Source organism: Galendromus occidentalis, unplaced genomic scaffold (assembly GCF_000255335.2).
Source record: "Galendromus occidentalis unplaced genomic scaffold, Mocc_1.1 scf7180000077428, whole genome shotgun sequence".
Lineage (NCBI taxonomy): Eukaryota > Metazoa > Arthropoda > Arachnida > Mesostigmata > Phytoseiidae > Galendromus > Galendromus occidentalis.
In genome coordinates, this window is record NW_003805416.1 from 520,142 (window position 1) to 538,990 (window position 18,849).

Below are 18,849 nucleotides of genomic sequence, written 5' to 3' on the forward strand. Positions count from 1 at the left end.
CCAGTCTACATATAGAAAGCAGAGGAGGCGCCGCTTCGTGCAATGCGAAACCGGTGTCCGTGTTTGCATGAGCTTCGTCGCTATTTCGACCGTCGTTCTTTCTTCTGCTTCTGCGAGAGCTTTTGCCATTGCCTCGATCGCTTGTCTCCGACACTGTTGTGCTCCCTCGGCCAGTCGAGCTCGCAATGGAGTCGGAGCTTAAGTGCCCAGTCTGCAAACACTTATTCGTGAACCCCGTCATTCTGCCCTGCTTTCATTCGGTGTGCCTCAAGTGCGCTGTGCAACTCCATCAGCCGGCCAGCGGACAAGAAGATGATTTCGATCAGCTGTCGCTCGTGTCCGAAACGGACTCCGGAGTCGTCTGCAGCCCTTTACCTTCCGGCAACTCGGTGGCCATAACATGTCCTACTTGTCATAAGAGTTGCCTGTTCGACGAGAACGGAGCCGGCAACCTCTGCAAGAACAGGGCGCTGGCGAACGTCATCGACCGCTATGCGGAGTCACGAAAACTCGATATCGAGTGCCAAATGTGCGAAGAAAATCCCGAGCAAGCTGCGTGGTTCTGCGAACAATGTGAGGTGTTCTATTGTGACGCGTGCCTCGGCTCGTTCCATCCCTCGAGGGGACCCCTGGCGAACCATCAACTCATCTCGGCCATCCAGGGTCGCTCGCAACAGAGAGCTAAATTCAAAATCTCTGCTGTCAAGGAGATGAATTGTCTCGAGCACGAGGACAATTCCTTCAGCATGTTCTGTCTCATGTGTAAAATTCCTCTGTGCGTAATGTGTTTGCACGACGGCCGGCACGCGACTCATGATGTGCAAGCTTTAGGACAGATGAGTCGACTTCAAAAGGTGAGCTCTCTTTTCCCCCGTTTCCCCTAGATCTGTTCCCTTCCCTGAGAACTCCGAGTCCTGACGGAGTCCCGTGGAGGGAGCGAATTATTTTTGGAGAATCTCGAGACGCTTGCCAAAAACAGCAGCGATCGATTCTTGATCTGATCGATTACCGCACTCTCAGCGTGTGTAGGAGCTGAATCTTGTTGAAAAGCTGCGTTGTTCCCGCGGGGGTTCCGGAGGCGGCGGAACTTTCCCAACCGCCTTTGCGAAGCGGAAGCCGATCCTCACCGTGATCCCCCACGCTGCTTCGCCGGCTCGGTGACTCTCCACTTGTTTGATTTTCCAAACGACGGGCACGTAAGGGGCCGAGAAGGATCAGATGGGATAGCGTCAAGGAAATGAGAATCCCTTCTTCAGTCTCGTTCCCTCCGAGTCATTAGTTACGTGGGAGCCAATCCCATCTTATCCTCGCGGATCATCGAGATAACATTTTCAGTCAGCTGGATCCCCGGATCTCATTTCGAACCCGCAGGAATCTCCTGAAATACGTAAAGTGGTCTGATTAAGTTTAAATTTTCCTAATCGAGAGGTTCGCCGTTCAGTGAAGTGATGCCTCCGGAAGGAATTCTCCGAAAAAGTCCTCTTCGATAAAATCATGAGAGTATCACCGCGCCGTAGTATTTCCGCTCGGCGGCTCGAGAGAGCAGGATCAAAGGTTCATCGTGTGATCGTACCTCCGAACGTTCCTGACTTCGAGGGCGAAAATCTCCCTATCACTCCACTAGACTCGGCTAAGAATCGGGTCCCGTTCGGGACGGGCATCGGTGCGCGAATAATTACGAATGAATAAAAATGCTCAACGGACGTTCCACTAGATATATCGTCTGCGGGTCGACCCTCTCGCTTACTCTTTCGCGGAGTTCAACTTGCTCGCCTGCTGATAGAGATTGGGCATTCCATTAGGCTCGGGATAAGAGGAGGTCGGAACAGTGTTCGAGTTCCCGAGCCGATCGTTGCGGACGCCCTGATTTTCGGAATGGCTTGTGCTACGATTCCGTGGAGAAGGTTATCGGAACCTCAGCATCGATCTTATTGAGTGTGATCGTTTCGGTCGAATTCCTCGTTCACAGCTTCATCATTATCCCCATCGTCGCTATTTCAATTATCATCATCAAGCTTTCGGAGTACCGCCGTCATTAGTTGATGCGATCGCGTCTCCTCCCACCAGATTTCTCTTTGGATGTGTGAGCAGAGCGATATTTCGGGGTGATTGGAAGAGGAGAGGACAGGGGAAGCTGATGACAACCATTCGTCGCAGCAGCATGATGACATGATGACGAGCACATTCTCATTTTTCATATTGGACAACATCACACATGGAGGGTGCATATGCACTTGTCAAAGGCGATTGGCAATCGTTCCTTCGAGGAGAAGACCCCACGATTTTTAGGAGGAAACTCGTTCCTCGGATACTGGAGCTGTGACAACGTCGAGCTCCGATCTTTGTATCTGGACGAGACGATGATTCCCGGAAGCGGTAAGGTGTCACACTAAGTTTCCCTTCGAGCGACGGAAAAAGAGACATCGTCGATTACCATACAGATGGCGGACGGAATATAGAGAGACCGGGTGGAAATCTGATGCTGAGCGTTTCGCTTGGCTGCCGGGCTCGGCTCTCTCGAAGTGACAAGCGGGGAATGAAGAAGCTTCTCGCTCTCTTTCACTTTACCCTCTGCTTCTCGCCGTCCCCACCCGACCGGCACGGAACCGACCAGCCACCGTCAGAACATCACTTCATCTTCATTCAGCTTTTGTGCTTTTGACGTTCTCTGTCTGCCGGGGTCTCACCAAGTCAGTCTCTCGGTCGCGTCTCTCCGCTTCGTCCTCAAGCTCCTGCCCTGTCTCTCCAACGAAGTCGAATCAACGAAGAATAAATATGAATTACGAATAATCACCGTTTCCGACTAAGCGCCCGCAGCGGTGCCGGTGTTGTCCCCGTGCGGTGTTCTGCCCGCGCATCGTTCACGGTAATCAAGGCACATCCTCCCCGTCACGTCGAGCGAGTCCTCATCTCATGGGGATCAACCACCCGGTGGATGCCTCGGACCTCACCTCTGAAAACGTTGTTCTCCCGCCGCTATGTCCCGCCGTTCTCCCGCTGTTCTCGGTGTTTGCCACAGTGAGCTGAGCCCACGAAAAATTCCCATCTGCTCCCTCGCGTGCTTTCCGAGATCTTCCAGATCCGACGGTCTGGGGCTGTTCTCTTGAGAAATCCTCAAAGAGGGTCTGCAACGGTCCTGCTCCCCGGATCAGGCTCGAGAGGATGCTGGCGTCTCGAATCGGAGATTGAGGAAAAACCAAGAGAGCGGGAGTCGTCCAGCTATCGCTCAGACGCAGAAGAGAGGCATTTTGTATTCGGTTGCGTTCGGAAGAGCTCCCTTGCGCCATCAGAGCTCTTCTCTTTCGTGTTGTGCAATCTCTGCTCCAAACGGCACAGTCTCGCTTTGGAGAAGGAACGTGGGATCTTCGGAGATAGCTTGAACACATGTTCTCGTTTCGGGAGAAATCAGCAATCGTTTCGCTCCGAAGAGAATGGAGCAAGCTTTCGACGAATCCATGTACAGCAACAGCATCCTCCTTATCCGACACGAGTCGTTTGCACCGCTGGTCGCATCGTACAAAAGTGTTGATTGTCGAAGGAGCTTACGACAATGACTGTATTTTCGAGAGTATACGTCTATCGTCATGGAAGATCGGGGTTCCATTCGATATTCTCTTGCCACGATCGGGAATGCGAGTGCGATCGGCACGCTCCGAACAGAGAGCTCTTCGTCGGTGGCCAGCCCAGGCAAGCGAGCGAGACAAAGCAGAAACCGCCGTGGAACATCAATCGCAGTCCGATGCGCTGTAAGGTTTCCGAGAACTGAGCAGTGGATCATGCAAGGGCCAAGGGTGATGCAATCCAAGGGTGCGAAACTTTTCCACGACTGTCTCGTGATCATAAGGCTCAAACATACCTTGAGCGACACGGAGATCGAGAGCATTCGCTTATGGAATCTAGGTCGGGAGTTCGGATCGCCTTCTTTCCAAGGCTCTGGTATCATTATTTCAAAATCCGATGTAAGAATGTCTGCCGGCGGTATGTCTCGATGACTCAAGGTCTTGATTCGCTTTCCCCCGTCAGGCAAAGGATTGAAGCTTGCCTCGCCTAGTTATATACTTTCTCCCCATTCCCTCCGCTTATCCATCGATTTCTCTCCGAGAAATGAAAACGCGAGGCAATGCAGTCTGTGTCGGGGAAGCGAAAAAACCCGACGTGACATCTCATGCCGAGATTCGACCCAAGAGTAAGTGAATTCAGGGGCGTTCTGTCGATAGAAATGGTCGCCGCTTGACCACTTCGGAGGCGCTAGTCGAACCAACGCCGGCATATGACAGTGCAGAATCCTTCAGCTTGACATGGGGGGCTGTCGAGAACAGAACCGTGCTTTCGCGCGTGCCTCTTTCACTACTTGAGCGAACAAAATAAGCGATGATTTTGCGATGAGTGCTCCACGCTGTTCTCTGATGCTAACGAGCACTGTGAGGTCGAACAATCGAACGAAGCTCGAGGGTTCAAAGAAGTTGAGCCAAGCTCTGACCTGCTTCGCTCCTGTCTCCAGATAGGAGAGAACTTTTAATCGGGATTAAGGAGCATTCTCCTGAGTAGGGGACATCTGACATTTACACGCCGATTGTGCCGATTTTCCCGAAACCGCGGAGATTCTGCGAAGCGGAGAGCGTTCGAGTTTTTCGAAAAGACTTCAAAGCTCAGTGAGCTGTGTTTTGGAGAGAGGGGAGTTCTCAGAGTCGGACAATATTTCTCGGGTCAGAAGAAGCCGCAGGCTTTTCGGAGGATCAGTGAGGCTCTCTCAAAGAGACTTCACAAACGAGCGACGGGCGGAGGACTTCCTACGCTGATCAATCGGAGCTAATTGCACGTTTATGATCCGCGGTCATGAATATCAAGCCGTCTTCGCGGGTGATGGTGGATTTGCCCAGAATCCGCGGTGCAGTGTAGCTAGCTCTGACACAGGGGCTCGATTTTACTGCGGCCGCTTCGAAGGCAAAGCCGTCGGCAGTATCCAGGTGTTATGAGCGAGATCTCTTCGCACAGTCGAGCTTGTAGCCGTTCCTTCTCTTCACGCCTACCAGATGGCCAATCGAGACCGTTGCCTAAAGACGGACGCGTCGGGGCATCGTCGACTTTCGAGAAACGAGCTGAAGAGAACCGAGAGCGATAGAACGTCAAGCCGAGAAGGCGAATTCGGACTTCCGGAGACTCCATAGGTCTCACCGATGGGGCAGAAGACTCATCGGAGCTTCGGGGCGCTGTCTGAACGCGAGAGATTCCGCCCGAGACAGATAGTGATCAAGGGTAAGAGCAAGCAGATACACGATGTACCTGGGGAGCTTTGCGAGACATAAATTTCAATTATCGCAACGAAGCAAACAGGCGGACCGGCGATCGAGGGAGCGAGCGCATGAGTCAGCGGCTATCTGATCGAAGTGGGTCTTATGCGAGTGTGTGAAAGCGAGTGTGCTCGAACAAAGACAGCAGCCGATGGATGAATGTTCCTTCCTATTTTCCGGCACCCGCTCCCAGGAGTGCGAAAGTGTTCGATGCAACACTGCCCAGGACACATCGGAGACTAACCGTGATGGAGGAGACGTGCCGCCTGTAGATAGGCCGAGGAAAAATCTCGGAGAAGGGGGCAAGAGCTTCTGATTCTCCCTGTGCTTGGAACGAGAGACTCGAGCGTCTGAGCTCATCACTGGAATCAGTTCGCGGCGTTTCGCTTCCCGATTCTGGTTCTCTGATTGTTGGTTGACCGAAATTCCTGAAGTAACTCATACGCTCCGCTCGAACTAAAGAGCCATGTACATCAAAGTCGGATCTCTCTCGGTTGGGTTTCCGATCGCATCGACCGACTCGAGAGTGTCCAGAACGATCTTCGATGATTCATCCGGATACCATGCGGTTCGTCCTTCTCTGATCTACACTTGATGCTCAGTCGGATCGGAGCGGTGGTCGACCGCTCGTGCGAGCCGAGCCAGCGCTGGTCACAGAGAAATAAAGAGACCGTGGACTTTGGAATCGAAACTAGTTCTGGTTCCCTGCGTTTATACTATGACGTATGTAGTAGCGGGGAAACTGTGGTGGAGACTTGCGCACGGAAAACTCGCGAGGAAAACTCCCATTGAAAAATCTTACGGAAAACCCTTACGTTACTCCCAAGAGGCCGTGCTCGCGGGAGATCCTAGCCGGACACCCTGACGGAGGAGCCTGGATTCGGAACGCGGTCCCCGCGCGTTTCTTTGCTGCCACAATCGGCGGTGATATGTTGAGCACCATAGGACTACGAGCTGCCACTCTTCCTCTCTTGGGTAGCTGCGGACGAATCGGGACGGGGTGGACGAGGCTCCCCGCAGTTCCTCCTATTGTCACACGACTTGCGGGTACGAGTCGCGGAAGACTCGCTCGTCAGGCGAGCGGAGGTAAGTTGGAGAAGGTGGGGTGGAGAACGCTCCATTAGAACATCTTCTGCTCAACAACAAGACAAGCTGAAAGCGAGTTGGGCTCGATCGGGACACCTGAATCGGGAACACGACCGACAAAGCGGGAACTTCAATGCCAGCTCTATCCGCTCGGAGCCGTAATTGACGCTAAGTGCGCCTTCGATGCCTGGAGTGAGCTTTTCCGATCTGGAGCTCGTCACCTACCTGCGGCGGAGCTTCCGTTGCTTGTTGAGAATTCGCGAATTCCGGAATGCAAAACATGAGGAGGGCTAACGAGCTTTCCAGGCGGACAATCCAACAGTCGTGCTCGTGCCCTCTGAGAGTAAGAGTCGCGGCGTGCCGCTACCCGGCTTGAACGTATTCATTCATTGAGCGGTCTGCGGGGCATCCTGTTCGCTCACGCCTTCCGTCGACGTTACAATTCGAGTGATCTATTGAGGCTGCTCACCTGAGGGGATAAGCCGAGGGTATAGGGGAGCTGGTTGGGTCACGTGGGAAGGTGATATATGTTTTCATTACGAGATGCCCACCCGCTGAGCGAGAGTTCGGGGAGAACTGCTTGTGATGCACGGCGGAGATCTTGCTCCGTTCCCAGGAAAATACAGTTCTGCTCCCACGTTGACTTCGGGAGACCGGAGGAGCATGAGTCGATTGCTGCATTTGTTCATTGTCTTCGACCGACTGACCATCGGAGGGGATTCCCTACCCATGAAGAATTTCCTCAAGCGCAAGCCTCCCACGAACACTGATCCATGCTTCCAACTCAATCCGTCCCGTGCATATACCCATACATATATTGGTGGTATTTGCGTTCTTCATGGTTTACAGAAAACACCCAGGAAACCACAAGATAGCGGAAGGGATAACAACAAAAACAAGAACAATAATAAGAGTGGATCCACTTTATGACCTGACTGTCTTCGCAGGCTCGTTCTCGTATTCCATGCGATGCACTTCCTGAGGCCAGATTATTTACTCATTTACTCTATTCGGTTTATTTATTACTCGCCGAATGGAAACGAGCTGATTCATTCATTGCTTTCCGGGAAAGTTCTCCTGTCGGCGGACATCGATCACCTCCGCTGTGCGCGAAGATATCTGGACTGGTTGATTTCGATGCCATCGGACGACTCGTGAGCCCTTTTCGTTTTTCTCTCGGCACAATTTCGACCGTCAATCGATGCTGACGGTCGCGATAATGGGCTATAATGAATAGGAACAGATCACGGGGCATTCTCATTCGTAGTAGAGGCTTGTTCGAGTCGCCTATTGATCGTGACAGCCGAGAACCCACCTCCGCCCGCAGTGGAATTCCGACGATGGCCAGCGGTCAGTTGTGAACGTCCACGTGGAAATATGAGGATGCCCCTGAGCGTGTTGTCGACCACCTTCACCGTACATGGGGTCAGAGGCGAACTCACGCACCGTACCGGTCGGAGCGAACGGTGCGCGTTTGTGTGGGTTAGAATAGAATGCTCGTTCATTAAGTTCCTAATAGAGCGGCTTTTACGCTAGCCAAACCGGGAAGCTGGCTGTTTGCTTGGTTTGCTTCGTAATGATTTTGTGCTCTAGTATTCCCTGAGGCCAATATTCTCGCGTCCGGCCCGAGAGCCACGCAGTTCGCTCGCTCGCTCGTCCACCAACCCTCCGACAAACCAGTCAGTCAGTCAGACAGCTAGCCAAGCATAGAAGATAGGTTTTTCGATAGAACACCCTGTTTTCCTTGTAGGGCCCATTCTTGATGCATGCCATGGAAGCTGATTTCAGGAAACTGCCGCGTCCTTTGTGCTGAATAAGCCCGAGGGAATCCGCGGGATGGAACGTCCGCCTTCCCGCGTGAGTTTACCGCGCTCGTTGTGATTGTCCGAAAGACACCCGCGCTAGAGCGCTGACTTCGAGATCGACGAAAGACGTGAGCGGGTAAGAGATCCCCGAGCGAATGATCGGAGTGCTTTCGTTCCGAAATAGCTTCGATCGGCGAAAACAATAACACTCCGGAATCGGCCGCGGATAAGCTGTTCTCCTGCGACTTCGAATGCCTCTGGAAGGCGCATCGAGTCAAAATTGCTTCCTGCCATCGCCAGAATGTCGAGGATCCGCATGATGCGAGGTCTGGGAGTGGTCCCTCCAAGCGTCATTCGCCAGTCAAGGAGTCCGTCTGTTTGCTTCACCATGTCAAAGCAGTGTGCTGCTGTCTTAAGAAATGACGTCTATCTCCGCCTCGGGCGGGCACGCTGGTCCTCTCGGTGGCTCAGTCGGCCAGCAGCTCTGACGGGTGCCATCGTGAAGTCGACGAATGACAGCTACCGAAGCTGGCGGACTGCTGGTCGCGAAGTGTTTTCTTCTCAAATGCACGGACGCGACGACGAGCGAGCCAGACGACCGGATAGACAGTAAATCGAGCCCAGAGCGTAAAATGAAGCGACGGACACACTGGTCGCCCGCACCAGATGCACACGACTGTCAAAGGCAAGCTTTCAAAAACATCTCGACCCATTCTCTCAAAACCGGCGGGGAGCATGATCGGAAACGGTCGTGGCCACGCTCTCAATCGCGAACGCTAGGAAGCTCCTCCGGAAACTACCCCTCGGGAGAGCTCGCCTGCTCGTCTACGCGATAGAACGAATACACACCGGTTTCGCAGAGAACCTCGGTCTTCATCGGAATACAAAAAGCTCAGCTTTTGGAATCGAAAGTTCCGAAGCGGATAAGAGGCGAAGCTCTCTCGCGTCTTGTCATCCGTCATGGAGCGGGTAGATCATCCAATGACTGAACCCGCTCGCCACGGACTCTCTAGGGGCGCGTCCCAGAGATGCTGATCGAGCACTTGACTCTTATAGCAAAAAACAATCAACAACATTTCAAGAGAATCCTCTTCTCAATCTAAGTTCTGGTCCCCGTCGTCGTCATCCAGTCGAGCCGAAGCTTCCATTGGTACGGCTCGTAGACGTAAAGAGCTCGGCGGGCCGAAATCGAAGTCCAATATGAGGTAACAGACCTTATGATCGAGGGTCGAGAACCGCTCCGAGAGCAATCGGAAGTATGAGAACTTTTCTCCGATCGCTCGCTCAGCGTTTTTTGGGAGCAGCCGGCTCAGTAGCGGATGCTCCGGGGCCCTTCTTCGTCCCGAATTCGAATGCATAGCTCGCAGGAATAATATTTTCGAAATGTTTTTTGTTCATGTCACTTTGAAATTCTGCCCGAGTTTCACTCGACTCTTCCCGACGATGCTTCTTCATGAGCTTCGGTTGAGAGAAGTTTTGCCCACCGGATCTTGACGCAGAAACTTCCGGCGCGACGAGTTTCATTAGCAGTTTAGCTAGCTGGAGGTGTCCCCCTCTAATTAGGACGACATCATCACGAGAAGTTCTCCCGCTGGCCCGACCGCTCTCTGGCTGTCCGGGAGAAGACGCTTGTGGAATGGGGACGGACTCTGCGAGAGGGGCCGGGAAAAAAATTACTTGCGCGAATTATCGTGGCACTGCAGGAGCTTGATCTGGTAGACGACGACTCCGTGGCGCCTTCTGCGAGCTCAAAATCCACGGCTGGCCAAAGTTCCCGGCTCTCGTACGGATTTGTCCGAGAAAGATCTAAACTCCGAGACATCGGCGTCGGATCTTTCTGAGAATTAGATCTTTCCTCGGAGCGCAATCGATAATAGCGAGTCGCGAGCTGAATATCGAGCCGAGAGCGCCTCCTTGAGTCGAGCTCGTCTTGAGCCAGCTCCCGACCGGGGCACGGATGGAGGATAGAGCAGAGAGATGGATTCCAGCATCGAAAAATAACACCCGATTCACTGGTTTACGACCCGGAAGTTCAGCAAAATGTTTATTGAGTTTGCCGGCGGCATCTTCATCCACCATCTTATCGGGCAAAAAAGCCGGATAGAAGCTCAGACTTATCCGAATCACCCGAAGCCAGGCGAAGTATTCGGATTGGGATAAAGGCTCTGTTGGCGTCTCGTAAGGAAGAGAAGTTCCGAGAGTTTTTCTCTCGCGCATCCTTCCCAATGCGAGCTCGAGCTTCATTGCCGAGCTCCGCTCAGATCATCCGACCCGACTGCGCTGGATCAAGCGAGTACTTATCTGAGCGCTTGAACAAGTGTGACGAGTGACTAGCCTTTAAGAGCAATTGTAGTTGCGAGCTCAGAGAGACATGGAAAGACAAGGCGGGAGCCTGCGGAAGGTGTCTAAGAACAAGGGCAAGTCGACATAGCTCGTAACGACGAGGGGTGAAGAAGTTCTGTTGAGACTTTCTTGAACGAAGTGAGCACAAAATAAACAGCCCTGAGCGGGACGGTCCTCGCGGTCTCTCTCTGACGGAGTGGGAGTATAACCATGCAGCCCGGAAGGTGAAGCAATGCTTGAGCATAAGATGGTCGCGCTGTAGTTTTGGAGGATAACGTCGGAAAACTGCGTCCCCGTCTGCCCTGAACACGAAATTCGAAGTTTCACTCAAACACTGCGCGAACCGAGCTCTCGAGACTCCCGGATTAGCAGCAGACTGCCAGCTGCCCCGCGAAACAAAACTTGCTTGTTTGAATGAAAATTCTAGGTCGATTCTCCGTTTCTTATTCCAGACACAGCTTAGTCAATCCCTGCAGTCGCTTAGTGAGCGAGCCAAAGGAGCAAATGAACTCATCGCTAATCTCAAGGGCATGTCAGCGAAGATAAACGTGAGTAATGATCACAGTAATATCGATCCTGCCTGTAAGGCGTAATCGGGAAGAGAGTTGGGTCCTCAGAGGGGCAGTTCCCCTCATCGCGATGTGAGCTTCGCGTTCTCTCCTGGCCGCTCAAAATCGTCCGCAGTCCGCGATCGGCGCATTCCATGATCCGAGCCTTCCGCGCTGACATGCTATGCTGCTCGCAGCCACGCGTGTGTCCGATATGTCAACGCTCGACTGAGAGTTTCCGATTTCATCGAGGACGAATCTGGAAATATCCCAGAGTGACCCGAGCGAACATTCGGGTCAAAGCGTGGTTGTATCGCTCTTCAATGAAAGTGACACCCGCTTTCTGAAAACCCTTCCGGCTAGTCTGCTCTGCCAGACCGACACAGTCTCATGTGGATTCCTTCGCTTGCTCTGAACCAACAGCATGCTCACAGAATAGTCATGGTCAGGGCGGCCCGACTTTCACAACGAGGCGATGCGTACGCGAATTACAAACGTATACGTATACTTTATGCCAATATACCAAGAGCGGCCATAAGTTCGGTAATTATTAGATGATCAGCGGCAAAACGCTTCGGGAGAGAGTTGAGTTTTGACGATCCTGGGCGAGTTCTGCCGCGCGATATTCCGCTTGGTTCCTCCCGCTTCGAATGTGATTATCGAGCCACCGCTTTTTCGTTTGTCGAATGAGCGTTTTTAAGCAGTTCCTCTCCCGGAAGCTTGGATGAAGTTTTTCCTCCTTGTGAGAGCTGAGGCTGAGCGGGCTCGACGGATTTCGTCAGTGGACAAGTCGACGGACGGGGCGAGTCGGGAGGAGAAAAGCGTCCGACGAGGGAGGGGGACGCTAGGATCTCATAAATTCCTCCTGAGCCTCGAGCTAAAGTGTAGGAAAGCACGACATAACAGAGTTTATTTCAGGTTGGGGAGAAGTTTATACGCGAGTTGAAGTTTCTCTCGCTTCTTTCCCGCTTCATTTTCGCTTATGTTGTAGCGATGTTTGTGACGATACCAACAGACGCTGAGTTTTCGGGTATCAACGTCACCCAACACTATCATGCAGCATGAAGTCCTAGGGGATAGTTTCCCAACACTGTGACGGAGGACTCACCAGGGTTGACGGAGACTCCGAATCTGAAACCTCGGGAGGAAGGGAGAATATGACGTTCGCGTGATGGTCATCGAATGAGTTCTCTAGACAACCTAATGAAAGACATTTCGAGCGTTGGTGAACGGTCCATGGCTTTCGCTCACTCACCCTCTGGGGACGGAGGGCAGAACGGGCGGGGAATTCTTCACCCGGCGGTCGGACGGACTTGCGGTCGACCGCCGCTCCAAACGGTCGTTGGTTCGGTCGGGTGCATCATTTCACTTCATCCGTCATCCGGCGCTAGATCTAATAGACTTTCCCCGTGGCGTTGACGTGCGATGCGCCATTTTGGTGATTTTCTCCCATGGAAAACTTCGCTCTGCTTTCGTCTGGGGTGGTGATTCCTGAATTGCGTCGACGCTACCGAATCCGGTCTCTCTCTACGACGGTGGTGAACCAACGGAAAATCGGTCGGACGTCTTCCGATGCGAAGTTTTCCTGGCGAGAGAGATGGTGTGGAGCAAATAACGAATTCCGACCTCCGAAAATACGCGGTGAGAGCGTGCGCAGCTAGAGTGGGCGCGTTTGCATCTCCTCACGAGCGAGAAATATTCAAATGCGCTTTTTTTCCGAGTGTATGACCGTAGTCTCCCTCTGCGTTTTCACCCTGTCGAGCAAGCCCTCCATGTAGGAGCTGCTCTCCGCGGGGACCACGCTTTTACGAGGATATCGTTGGCCCTTTCTCCGTGGGGCCTGACGCTTGGGGTCCCGCAGCCCTGAGTTCGGTGCGGCTGTCTCGACATTAAGACCATAATTCCATCCCACGGCTCTCCCACAGTGGAGTCGAGTCGGGATTTCGTCTGCGATTCTTGAAGCAAGCAATGGCAGAAAGCTCCAGCGCAAGTCTCCGAGGAGTGCCACGGAGAAGCCCACGGAGAGGAAGTTTTCATGCGGAGTCGCGGTCGGGCGGCGGCCGAAAGAATCGCGCAGCCAGCCCGATTGCACCCAAGGGAAGCCTCCGTACGGCCTGTTTGTCCACGCCAAGGAAAGCGATTTCACGCCCTCTCGATTGCTCGTTTGTTTGTTCGTCGCTCGTTGGCTTATCTGCATTGCAGAGATATGAGTTGTTCAGTCTCCCCGGTGCCTCATCCACTTCGTCAGAAATTTCTCTCTCCGGACGTTGCGTTGATTTGAGGGAAACCTCTTCCGGAGGAATTATTCGGAGCTACCAATCATCATTGGATTCCACTCTCGGAATTCAGGGATCTGGAATCGCTCAGCCGCCAATGATATAACCGAAGGCCTCGAGTAGCTCTGCAGCGATTTGCTTTCTGAAAAATCGAGAAAATAAAGCCAGCAAAGGAAAAGCGAACTCCGGTTTCCTATCTCGGGAAACCTCCCGGGGAACGGCGAGCGAGAAGTTGGAGCAGAGAGCTGCAGGGCCGCTCCCAGATTCCCGCCGTCAGCTGGGGGATGGAACGGCAGGACATACAACTCGCCGCTCCCGTCCAGGCAGCAGTCAGGCCTCCTGCAGATGGGAAAAGCATTCGATCATGAGTCGGATAAGGCCGTTGTTGAGTCGGCTTCATGTTTGAGCGGCGTGATGTCAGAGCGGAGTACACGGTCTCAGAGGGCGGTCGCGGCATCCGGAAGAAGCGGTGATCCACCGGATTGCCAGCGGCTGACTTCGGAGGAGAGACGAGCTTGAGCGACTGGGATGGTGGAAAGTGAGGAGTCGGAAATTTACTCTTTGGCTCGCTAGTCATTGAGGAATTCTCGAACATCCCTCACTCTGATGGCATTTTGACGGAATCAAAATTAGGAGCGTCGATTCAGCGAAATTTGCAGGATCCCCAACAAGCCAAGATGTTTGCTCGAGAAGCTGTCTTCCTCGATGCAGAAAAGTGTGACCGCGAATAAGGTAGCGATCTCGACTCGTTTCGCAAAGGTGAACTCTTTGGAAGGCTGTGGAAAGCACATCTACTTCGAAAGTGCTACCGCATAACCTTCGTCTAGCCGAGCAGAACCCTCGAATGGACCGGGCCCGTGGTCGAGACACCGCCTCGCTCGTTCACAGGCAGTCGAAGTCCGTCACTCGCTCGAGTTGATTCGCAGACAGACATCACTCACAAACAAATCTCGTTGTTCAACCGACATTCATACGGCCAAGTGTATCTTGGCATAACAAGCTCATGTCAGCGAATTTTCCGAATCGGCTCGCGTCTTTCGTTTGATGAGTGATCGGTTGCTCTCCTGATAAGGAGTCAATCGCTCGGAGATATAAATTGAACCCACTGTGCGTCCGCCCGCTAGAATTGTTTGGATGATTTTCGAGGGACTTAGTCGAGAGTCCTTCTATCTCAGCCAATGTACTTTCGGCGGGAGCCTCAGGATCGCTGTCATGGAAACTAGGACATTCAAAGCGCTTGGACGAACACACTCCGTTTTCCGTTAGGATAAGCTCTAACGGCTCTGCCCGCAGCAGCAGCAGTTCTCCGATCGGCAGGAGGCCGGAGGGGGGGTGTTCACGGGAGGAAGTTTCGATTCCTCATGGATTTTGTTGGGGTTTATGTATGGAAAAACGATTACAGCTAGTCGCACCGACCGTCGCGTTTCTGGGTGCACTGTTAAAATGTTTGTCCTCCACGAGACCCTCATATGAACATGAGGGCGAGATTCATAATATGGGGATTCTCTTTTCTCGACGGGGAAGAAGCAGAATCCCTCGCGAAGCAATGCCCGGCGATAATCAATCAGGTTCTGGGACCTTCGTCGGGACTTCCCACGACCGGTCCATTCGATGGAATGCGACGCCGAGAGCAAATACCAGCCGAGTTTCACTGTGCTCGGTCGCTCAGCGGCAACGTTGTCCGTCAACGACATCGATGTCTGACCAATGCATTCGCTTTGCAGGAAAATTGTCAATCCCTAGAAAAATCGATCCGATCACAGTGCGCAGCGCTCATCGAAGCCGTCGAAAAGCGACGGGACGAACTTATCGAAATTGCTCAAACCGAAAAAGAGAATCGACTGCAGGAAATTCGAGAAAAAGTCGGTAAATGCAGTCAAAGCCTCCAGAACACGACATCACTGCTCCAGCTCTGCATCGAAGCGCTCAAAGAGCCAGAACCAACGGTTTTCCTCCAAGTAAGTGACCCATGAAGATTCAGAAAACGTCCGGATAGATGGATGCGGTCAAGTTCGCTGATGGCTGTGACCCAAGACGGAGCTTATCTCTGAAACGGAGCCTCGGAACAGCTGCCCCTTAAATCTGAGCGAAGCTGATCAAAAAGTATTCACCGGGTCTTCCCTTTCAGATTGGAGGCATCCTCATCAATCGAGTCAAGGGCTGTGAGCAAGAATGGCTCAAGGAACAAAGACATACAACGGCCATGAACTTCGATTTCGAAATCAACGACCAAGACGTCTTGGAACAGATACGTACGCTCGACTTCATCAAGAACAAACGTGAGTTTTCCTACTGAGCACATAACCGTAAACCATGAGTCGAGTCGAACAGAGGGTTGGATATCGGAAGATATGAGCTACCTATTCCGAGAGTTGCCCAATCGCTGGGGCTCGCTCGAGGATCCTCGAGGGACCTCCAATAGTATTTGGTGTATGACACTGCCTCACGAATTTTTGTAATAATCCATGCGAGCAGGAGAGGATTGTGAATCAGGTTGGTGTTGCTGTAGCGAATCAGAGACGGCACGACCGGATGACAGATTGATTTTCGTCGTCTGAAATTCCTCGGATTCGGCTCCTTAGTTCGCGGGTTTCTTCCTCGCGAGGGGGATTTGCTCCTGAATCTGCTCCGAACAGAGTGAAAACGCCGGATTCCGTTGCAGCTCCGGGTGCACCGATCATTATCTTGGACGAGTGTGGTGCGATGAATAACTCGATAACCATCTCGTGGAGAGCTGCGATCAATCAAAGTCCGGTCGATGCTTTCATCCTGGAAATAACCGACCATGATGACCTCAAAGCCTTCCGCGTGAGTGTAGACGTCTCCTGAAGCAGATATATCACGACCCATTCGATCGCTGTGTCCCGTTCGAACTCTGCTCTGGGCTGATTTTTGATATTTCTCTCTTGAATCCCACAGGAAGTTTATTACGGAGCGGACAACATCTGCACCATTGATGGTCTTCATTTCAACACACTCTACAACGTACGTGTCAAGGCTCTGAACGCGCACGGATCATCAATCTACTCGCAGATGGTTTCTTTGGAAACCCACAGCGTCGCGTGCTTCCTCCTCGACGCTTCGACAACTCTCCCCGACACAATTATTAGCGAAGATTGCCTCCGAGTGACGGCCGACGCCTTCGAGCACCGCCTCGTTTTGGGAAATCTCGGTTTTTCGTCTGGAGTGCACCACTGGGAGCTAACGTTGACGCGATACGAAGGAAACACGTCCGACGTCGTGTGCGGAGTGGCACGATATCATGCGGCTCGTGATCTAATGTTAGGCAAGGACGAAAATGGCTACTGCATGTACATCGATCATCAGCGTTCCTGGTTCTTACACGACGATCAGCATCACACGCGAACCCCGATGGGGATTCGACAAGGCGACGTTATCGGAGTTCTACTCGACATGGATGCGGGTAGCTTGAGCTTTTTCGTGAACGGGACCCTTCAGGGCGGGGGTCAGGCTTTCCAGAATCTTCAAGGGGTTCTGTATCCCGCCTTGAGCGTCAATCGATTTGTGGAGTTCAGTCTTAGGTCCGGTCTGGACCCGCCCGACTGCTGAACCACCGGTTTCGAATTTCGCTGTCGTTATCGACGAGAATCAAAGAAGAGGAATATCAAATTCTCTAGTCAAACCGCTGTCGGCATCGATCATCGAAGCAAATGTGGATGCGAGCTCCCCTGAGATGATGGGATGCGTTATTTATTGTGGAAAGACTCTGATACCTTGAGCCAAAGATATTCTTGGTACCGCACCGGTCATGCAGTTTGAACGCTTCGACGTCTACTTCGAGTAAAACATACAATGAAACAATTCGGTGGATGGAGCCTAGGTAATTCCAATGGAATGACTCCTCACAACGAAAATGAGCTTCTCACTACTCTGGAGTTCCGAGAATTGCGAGAAACTCCACCTTATGGATTGTGTATCGACGCTCGATGACATCATACTCTTTCAATGTGAATTTAACGAAAGTCACCTCGCCTTCTCAGTTATGGCACGCGTTGTCTTCACAAGTCAGCGGCCTGGAGGAGTGCAGCAGGTATGAATCGATTGAGAGGACGAGCCGGTTCGAAAATATGAGCTGGAGTTCTATGAATTTCGGAGGTTTCATGCCTGTATCATACTTACACAGGTCAATACGGTCGTCTCCACGAGACTAACGCGTTTGTACTTTTATACAAATTGTCAGGCCCCATATTTACACCGTCGAAGAGCGAGTGGTCGCGATTGTATGGAAATTTGTCGGCGTAGTTTTTTTTTCGTAGCCTGCAAGAAGATATCCTATGTAAATTCACCCGAGAAACTGTATGCATTACTTATTCCCGATCCTGGATTATTTGAAGTATCCCGGCGAATCTTCGAGAGCTCCGGGCTCCGAATCAGGACTCGGATGAATGTTCGCGAGATTGTATTGACCGTCAATTGAATGGATTGAGACTGTGTGCTTGTATCGAGACGAGAGAAAATCCTAGGTGTGTCCATGCGTGCGTGTGTGTGTATGTATGGTCCCATGTGCCCGTACGTATGTCATTGATTGTTCAAATACATACCGCCAATCCATCCCTATATACCGATTCCATATCAAACATCACATGAATCAAAATGTTTGTCTACACTCAGAAGATGATAACTCTAATAAACTTCTATTCGGAAGACAGTCCCCTTTCGCTCTCTCATACCCCGTTCATCATAATTCGTGAGCCACGGTAGTAGAGAGCGTGGAATCCAAGGTAGTCGACTCCCGCCGAGAGCAGGGTGGCCCAGCAACCCCAATGCATCTGCTCCAAAAACCCGCACCTCAGGAACCTATCAGAGAAGGAACGTCTTCATTGCTGCGTATCCTTTCCAACAGATGGCACAAGGGGAGCGTTCTCAGCCGACGAGGCTTCCAATCCTCTTTCGAGCTATTGAAAGGATTCTCGTGTGGTACGGGCTCCGATACAGAACTCGCGGATACGTGCCCTAGAACTTTCGCGGCATGACCCTAACAGGCCTTTTCTGCATGAAAGCGTTCGCTCCGCTGTAGGGCGGCATCGAACAGAAGTTTGCTTCCACTTACACACCCGATAAATACAATGTTCCAATCGTCGTCGCATCGTAGTCCCGCTCAGATGGTGTTCGCCAGAGGCCGTACAACCTTCGCTAGAAGTGTTCCGCTGTTTGGAATCACTCGATATGAAGCTTGAAAGCGACCCGGAAGCTACGCTCAGAAGTTTATGAAACGCGGAGGACTCCTTCACATAACAGCCATCTGTGGATGAGTGTTTATATGGTGCTACATGGGTACCAAGGCGAGGATCTGGCGATATGGAATCGTCAATGAACTCGGTGCATCTATTGCATAAACATATCTGCATGGTCCCTCCCATCGCAATCCTCTGCAGTCGACGGATACTTTTCCCGAAGTCGGAGATCGGCTCAGGGAGTTTCGGCGCAGAACATCGTTGAGACGGGCTCATCAAACTGGCGCCAGATAGCTTCCCGGGAG

The 18,849-nt window shown here is 52.2% G+C and overlaps 1 protein-coding gene across 1 annotated transcript; it reads left to right on the forward strand.

Moving 5' to 3' along the window:
• Positions 1–185: 185 nt before the first annotated feature.
• Positions 186–16,983, forward strand: LOC100905577 (E3 ubiquitin-protein ligase Trim9). Its single transcript, XM_029111281.1, has 7 exons — positions 186–854; positions 10,978–11,073; positions 15,074–15,307; positions 15,478–15,628; positions 15,828–15,842; positions 16,012–16,157; positions 16,269–16,983. The coding sequence occupies exons 1-7, from the start codon at positions 186–188 to the stop codon at positions 16,917–16,919; spliced, it is 1,962 nt and encodes a 653-aa protein (XP_028967114.1). The 3' UTR covers positions 16,920–16,983.
• Positions 16,984–18,849: the final 1,866 nt, after the last annotated feature.